General features: G+C 47.1%; 1 protein-coding gene across 1 annotated transcript; it reads right to left on the bottom strand.

Annotated features, from left to right (window-relative positions):
- Positions 1-86: 86 nt before the first annotated feature.
- On the bottom strand, positions 87-5,790 carry FRZB (frizzled related protein). The gene has a single exon (XM_059727243.1). It carries the CDS (start codon positions 5,271-5,273, stop codon positions 4,251-4,253), a length of 1,023 nt encoding a protein of 340 aa, XP_059583226.1. The 5' UTR covers positions 5,274-5,790; the 3' UTR covers positions 87-4,250.
- Positions 5,791-7,942: the final 2,152 nt, after the last annotated feature.

Here is a 7,942-nt window from a genome sequence, read left to right as displayed (position 1 = left end):
TGTGACAGTGGCCAAGCCTTCCGCAACCCTATTTTGTAGTTTGCCTTTTTTGCTAGAATGGATTTAAAAAAGCTTACCTTAGTAAATTACTATTGGAATGGAACTCTGAGACCTCCAGGCACAAATGCAAACTTCTATTACTTTTGGGAGTAATATTTTCATGTTGAATAAGGACAATCTGTTAATTAATAAATGGCAGTGAATGTGAATTTACATTTCTGACTGTTCTGCTGAGTGTAGTTCACCAGCTCTAAAAGGTTCAGAACATAAACATTTAAGAGGAAAATATTAGATCTCCATTATATGCTAATCTTTAACTGGTTATTGGAATTATTAGTGTTTTCTACTATTAATGGGTGTAATCCATTAATTTGATAATACCAATTATTTTAACTTTTCCTAGAATAGGAATACTTTATTAAGCTTTTTAAAGGAGAGACTTTATTTTCCCAAGAAAGATGCCTTCAGTCTGGTGGATAGCATGTTGGTTTAATTTTTAAAACCCAGAAATCAGAATGTCATCATGTTTTCATTCCGTGAAAGAAAGTTTTCATGAATTTCACACTGGAATCATTCAAAGAGGTTATTGTGCTTCTGTGGTCCTCAGCAATAGGTAACTCTGGGGCAATTTTAGAGAAACTTCCTCCCTTCAGTTTTGAATATGATTGCTTTCAAATTGCTGTAGACTTGCCAAGCCTCACTCAGTTTGGATCCATTTTTAAGGCAGTTTTGAGAGTGTCTTAATGCTACTGAAGAAGGAGTTTGAAAATGTGTTTCAAAATGAGACATTCACAAATTTATTCCTAATTTGGGAGTTCAAAACCACCTTCCTTGAAACCATCCCAGCAGGTCTGCAGCCCAGAGAAGCAGCAACAACAGATCTATAGACAGACATGGGGTGTTAGGTTTAAATTAGGATTACAGGGGAATGAAGGGTTAGAAAGGAATGAGAAGTGCTAGACACAGAAGTATTAAGAGCAGAGTTAGCTTGAGGTATCCAGGTAGACCTGGTGAGGGGGAATCGAGAGTCTGAAGAGACTGGGTTGGTAAATCAATATGGTTTGGAAGGGAAGAAATGGAATTAGATTGATCACGTGGGAAAGATTCGCTGAGACACATGGAAAAAAAAACTGAAACGTAAGTCATAAGGTTTTATTAAAAACGAAGAAAGTTACATAAGGAATGAAGGGATATAGCCTATATGGAATGAAAAGGGGGTTGAATAAGGTGCTAATAATAATCCAGTTACATACAGCACTTTTCATCCAAAAGAATTGTCCAGAATCAGAGATAACATTAAAGGTGACATAGGTTAAATGTCAGCAAACCTCACAGCCTAGTGTAATTTACACACCAAAAAGGCTCTAGCAGGACAGGACTGCGACAGAGTGAGAAACTAGCACTTGAGTGTTAGGTTTAAGACAGGGTGCTGGGGTGGACCTTCTTTATCTTACAACTTCTGGTTTGTTGCTTGTCCTGCTATCCCATCCCTTTCTATCGTGTTGGCCAATAAGCAGTATCAGCTTTCCAATGTGTAACAGTCATCATCACCTACATTACTTCTCAATTTGCCCATATACAAAAGTTCTTTATAGGCAGGACAAAAACTGAACAATTAATCATTTCACAAGTCCAGGGTGACAGCTTCAGCGTTCTTACCAGATTCTAGCTGGGGTAATTATAGTGTGTCTAACACAATCTTCCTCATCTGTTTCAACTGAAAACAGTTTTTTATTTCTTTAGGGTTTGTCCTGCTGCATTTCAGTGCTTTGTCCTTTTAACAAGTTCCATGTCCCATCCCAAAAGCAGCCACAACCTAGTTGATAGGTAAATTTACACCCTTGTTATAAAGAACCAGTTATTATTCAATGACCAGTTTGCAGTGAAGGCACTAATCAGTTGAAAAAGTCCGCTAAATCAGATATATAGTTTCACCTATCTCACCCTTGATGCCATTGAGACAATGTAGGAAGATTTGCAGTGCAGCTGTTTTCTAAGTTCTAAGCATGGGGAGTATGGCTCATAAAAGGATGTATATCTAGAAAGCTGCTGGGCCGTAGTGATCCCTGGTAGCACACTGCCACGCAAGTTTCCAAGGTCAGGTGCAATATAAAGCAGCTCAGATGTTACTCTAGGTGCCAAAGTGATCCCTGGATTCAGGGGACACAGAAAGATCATAAAGCCATCTTTGTCCCACTATACCAGGTACTATACTGCTAAGGTTTTCATTTGGAGTAGATATGAAGCAATTATTTTTTCTGCTTCCTAGTTGCCACTCTGTGTGTTCTTGCTGGAGTGGAAAAACGCACAGGCCATACTGTAGCTATATTGCTTCTGGTCCCAGGGATGGTCATGGGCTACTTTTTTTGCACAGGAAGCAATATATGTGCATATTACTGGCCCCGGGGCTAATTAACCCTGCCTCTTGGCAGGACTGATATGTATGAGCACAGTGCCAAGTAAACACAGCCATCCTAACTGGAACCAAAAGTGTTTACCGTTCCAGAGATATGTCCACAAACACCAACTGCTTTACCTGTGTGCAGTGTGGAAAAATGAAGGACTGGGGAATTGTATATGCAGTACCAATAGAGAATGGGGAATTATATATGCAGCTACCTTAACTGCTGGATGTAGTCCCTTCAACTAGTCCACTGATATTTGTAAAATACTACAGCTAATTCATTAAGCATTTGGAAGTTGCTTTTATTTTTGTGTTTGAAACAGCCCCATTTCATTTTTGTCAGAATTTCACAAACTTTTCACATGTTACCAACACCACTCTTGAAAGTTCCCATTTTTGGCCAGGAAAAAAAAATCACAACTGTTTTTGTGGGGTTGGTAAACAGGTCAATGGCAAGATAGCGACAAAAAAAACAAAAACCATAAAAAAGGAAACACCTCAAAGAAAGTATGCCTGTATTTCAGGATAATTTCCTTTTATTGGATAAAGGCTATTTCCATGTGTGCACGTGCACCCACACACCCACACAGAGCACCTTTTAACATTTTCTCTTTGGGATACAGCCGTTTACACACGCGTATGCACACACACACACACACACACACACACACACACACACACACACTGACAGCACCTTTTAATACTTTCCTTTTGGGATACAGCCATCTACACACACCCCCTCATGGGTGGATCCAGGGGGGGCTGCAGTAGTGCAGTTGCACCCCCCTTTTATTCCTGCTCCACCTGTAGTTTAAAACCAACTGGCTGGCAGTGGCAGCAGCATTTCTAGTCAGGAAGCAGTGAGAGCATCAATTGAATTAATGGCTTATTAAAATCTACCTGATTCTAAACTCTACATCCCACAGGTGTTAAATGACCCTCTCTCCTTGTTAAAGGTCTTGATGCTCCACCAATCCAGCTGGCCTTTCTTCTCCAATTGTGTGGTCTGTTAACTGCTCTTAATAAGGAAGCTCCTATTCCACAACCCCCGGACTGTTTTTAACTCATTCCAGTAAAGTTATATTTGTTGTTTTGCTTGGATGTTAAACTGTATAATACAGCCCCAGGCCCCTGGGCTTATTAGTAAAGTTTTATAGTTTCTTTTTGCCTTAAGAAAAATGCATGCTGTGTTATATGAGACGATGCCCCAAACCAGCTGCACCCCCCTTTTCAAAATCCTAGATCTGCCCATGTGTGTGCACTCACACAGACCGGATACTTTCTTTTTGGGATAAGGCTTTTCACACACACACACACACACACACACACTTTAATACTTTCTTTTTGGGATACAACCATTTCCACCCACCCACACTATGATGGTATCTTTGGATACTTTTGTTTTGGGATAAGGCCATTTCCACACCCATAAGGCGCGCACACACACACAATATGACAGTACCTTCTGATATTCTTTTTGGGATAAGGACATTTCCACACGTGTGTACAGGAACACACAGATATGTATTGCACTATGCCTGTATCTTTGGAAACCTTCCTTTTGAGATGAAGTCATTTTCACACACACTCATGCATGCACACACATGCATGTGCACTCACCTGCACATGCACACCCATGCTCACACACACATATACACTCACCTGTGTGCACACAAACACACTCCCACACATGCATGCACTCACACACACACTCACTCACCTACCTGTACATACACACACCCTGCCATGGTCACACAGACGCATGCACTCGCACATATACACACTCCCAGTCCCACATGAATGCACACTCACACTCTCACTCCCATGCTCACACACACGCATGCACTCACATGCACGCACACTCACTCACACACACTCTCACTTCCACGCTCACACACAGGCATGCACACTCACGCGCACCCACAGAAAGTTTCAGACACCTGCTAGCAAAGAAGCCGGGGCCGAGAAGCGCGCTGGGGGCGCCGGGACGGGCGGCAGCTCCCCTGGGGGCGGCGGGGCAGGCACCGGCGGGGACGTGGTTACCCCGCCCCGCCCGCTGCAGAGCGGGGCCGGGGCCGGGGCCGGGGCCGCGGACACGCGGGGAAGGGCCCGGGGGGCGCTCACCGGCTCCCTCGGCGGTGACGATGGCCTCGGGCGAGATGCAGACGCCGCGGTCGTAGACGGGCAGGTCCTCGCAGGCCAGGCTCTCGGGCCAGGCGTGGCGGTACTTGATGAGCACGGGCTCGCAGCCGGCCCGCGCGCGCTCGCACACCGACTTGCAGGGCTTGATGGGCTCGTGCTGGAAGTCGATGGTGCAGATGGGCGCGTACATGGCGCAGAGGAAGAAGAGCAGGTCGGCGCTGCACTGCGTGCCCAGCAGCCCCTCGAACTGCTCGATGGCCAGGATGGCGTTGGCCTGCGTGCTGTGGTGCAGGTGGTTCGGCATCTTCGTCATGTTCCAGGGCAGGGACTTGCAGAGCGGGATGCGCACGGGCTCGCAGGCCGCGCCCCGGGCCGCCGGCGCCGAGCCCAGCACCACCGCCAGCGCCAGCGCCAGCCCCAGTGCGGCCGGCGGCGGCATCTCCCGGCCCCCGCCCGCCGCCCGCCGCCGCCCGCTCCTGCTGCCCCGCTGCGGCTCCAGGGCCTGCGCCGGGCGGCAGCGGTGGGGCCGACGGCGCCTCACGTGCTGCCCGGGGAGCTGCGGGCTGGACGTGAACTTGGCGGGGGCACGGCGGCGGCAGAGGCAGCGGCTCCGCACTGAGCCTCCGAGGCGGCTCCGACTCCTTTTCACAAGTTTCCCACCTCCCGGCCGCGGCTCCGGCCCCTCCTCCGGCACTGCCAGCCCGCCCGGCCCCTCGCCCCTTGTCATGTGCGGGGGGCGGGGGGCGGGCGCGAAAGCGCTGACCCGAGCTCCGGGCGCTGTCACGCGCCCCTCTGCCGCCTCCCGAGCTGCTGCCCCGTGGGGGCGAGAGGGGCGCGGCCCTGCCCTGCTGGCACCCCCCGAGGACAGGAGCAAGGGGAGGGGGGGGCGCGCGCAGCCTCCCCCGCCGGGCTCCGGGCTGCCCCGCTCCGGGAGCCGCCTTCACCTCGCAGCCCCTCCCGCCCCGCCGCGGGAGCCGTGCCCCGCGCCCCTGCCCTCCAGGGGCGGGTCATCTGCACTGGGAAACGGCCCGCCGAGCTGGCTGCGCTCCTTCCCCTCGCCTCCGGCCGCCCTCTCCTCGGGGCAGCGGAGGAGATGCAGCGAGCTGCGGAGGCACCGTCGGGTGCCGGGGTCGGGGGGGGATACCCCGAGAGAAGCTCACATCGCCGGAGGGGAACACCGCTGCCTGCAGCAGAGCCCCGGCCCGACAGGAAATCACCCCTGCTCCGCCACTGAAACATGCCTTTGTTTTAGCCCAGCCGGTCCGCACAGCTGATCCGCCAGCGTTACACACACACACACACACACCCTGCTCACTCTCTCACACACCCTTATCTACACACTGCCTTATCCACACACACACAACCATATACCTTCTGCCCACACACACCCCCCGTTATCTTCACATACACGCACATACAAACATATACCCTCCGCTCCACACGTGCAGAGCCTTATCTACACGCTGCTTTCACGCCCTCTTGCTCTCTCTCTCTCACACACACACACACACGTACACCCCCCCCCCCCCCGCCCTTATCTGTTTCTGGTCATGGATTTGAGGTATCACATGGAACTGCAGACAACTAGCTCCCACTAGAAACACCCCACCAGGGAAAAGTGTGTTGAGTTTAGATTTGCGTGTAAATGAAGTGAATTAAATGCAGTGGGATTTGTGGGTACAGTTGTCTAGGCAGATTACTACAATCTAAATCAGGCATGGGGTGGGGGAAAAAAACATTAGCCCTCCAGTTAGGGTGGAAAAAAGAAAATACTAGTGTTAAAACACCCCCCCCCCCACCACCACCTTCTTAAAACTTGATTTTGGGGTCCTCAGCAAGAGTAGCATTTTCAGCAGGAGTAGGAGCTACAATTACTTACTTCCATGCATCAACTAAAAAAACAAATCTTAATCCTTCAACTATTTCTTAGTGAAGGAGATTTGTGTTTTGAATATACGTTACAGCAGATAGCACAATAAATTAAAAAAGAAACTTGTATTTCTAATGAGGTAAATTGTAGTACACTAGGGTCATATAGTTAGCTGCACATCTTTAAAATGACCTGAGTGGAAAAAGTACCTTCCAGTTTTGAATGATGAGCATTTTTATAGTAGTGAGAAATTACAAATAAAAAGGCTGACAACTTCAAACAAATGCAAAAATTTAGCTTCAAACAAGTACAACTGATAGCTTTGCTTTCTTCAATGCAACATTAGAAAATATGTATACTGGTATTTGAATGGCACCCTGATCAGTGATTTGACAAAGGGAGATCACATTTTTGGGGACTGATCTGATAAAAAAAAGTCTTAAAGGAATTTTCTCTTGTGTGCTTAGCAAACGGAGTTCTTTTGTACCATCTAAACACTGTTTCCAGTATTAAACATACCAAGCAACTGTTTGATCATTTCGTTGTTTCTCTTGTTTTGTGCAGCAACATTGCTTCAATACCTTCCAGGACTGAACAAATCAAAATACTGACTGGAGAAGCATATTGTAAGAACTAAGTATGTGGGAACTGGAATGAAAATTTGAACAGCATGTGGAAACAGAACATTATTTGTGAAGTTGAAATCCTAGATCCCAATCCTGGAAAGACTTATACATGTGATTAACTTCACAATTAAGGGGGGTTTTTTTTAATCATTGATTCATTGAAATCAATGGCAAAATTCCAATTGGTTTAAACAAGACCATCATTCAACCCTGAGAATTCTCCCCAGGACTTCAGTGGACTACTCATAGTGTGCATAGTTAAGTAAGCACATGTCTTTGCAGGATCAAGGTCTAAGGGGATGTCTGTACCCAATTAGAGCAGATTACTATCTGTTCTAAGCAGAACCTTACTGATGCATGCACAGTCACAGTAAAATGGCTAAGCCACTTCTTGTTTGGGAGGCAGAGGGTGCAGAACAGTATATTTCAGAATGGCACTGCCTGGCCCCACAATGTAACAGCATAGACATATCCTAATAGAATGAATTCTGGCAGGGATTTATTCCTCTCTTATATGAGACTTAAATATTGTAGAACTGACCCTGTAGGCTGAATTAGGTTTATGTATGAACTATTACATGTATAAATTAAATAATTAATTTAGTTCTCTTGACTTTTACAAACTGGGGGGAATTTAGTGTTAGTAAGAGATGCAAAACTTGAAAGGGAGAGGAAGGTCTCTATTAGCTTCAGGCCAGACCTTGTTCAGACGATGGAAATCTTTTAGTGTATCTTAACCCCATTCTGGAATAAGTACTTCTATGGGTGAGAGCACAGTTCAGTCTCCATGAGCCGGACTTTCTGTTGATACTGTTAACAAGAACACCAGTACAAAAGCAAGTGGACTGAAACCATTACATTATTTCACAAAGACCATCAAAAGGTACCTTTCAGTCACTA

This window comes from Alligator mississippiensis, chromosome 4, assembly GCF_030867095.1.
Source record: "Alligator mississippiensis isolate rAllMis1 chromosome 4, rAllMis1, whole genome shotgun sequence".
NCBI classification, from domain to species: Eukaryota; Metazoa; Chordata; order Crocodylia; family Alligatoridae; genus Alligator; species Alligator mississippiensis.
This window is presented reverse-complemented; position numbering and strand designations above follow the sequence as displayed.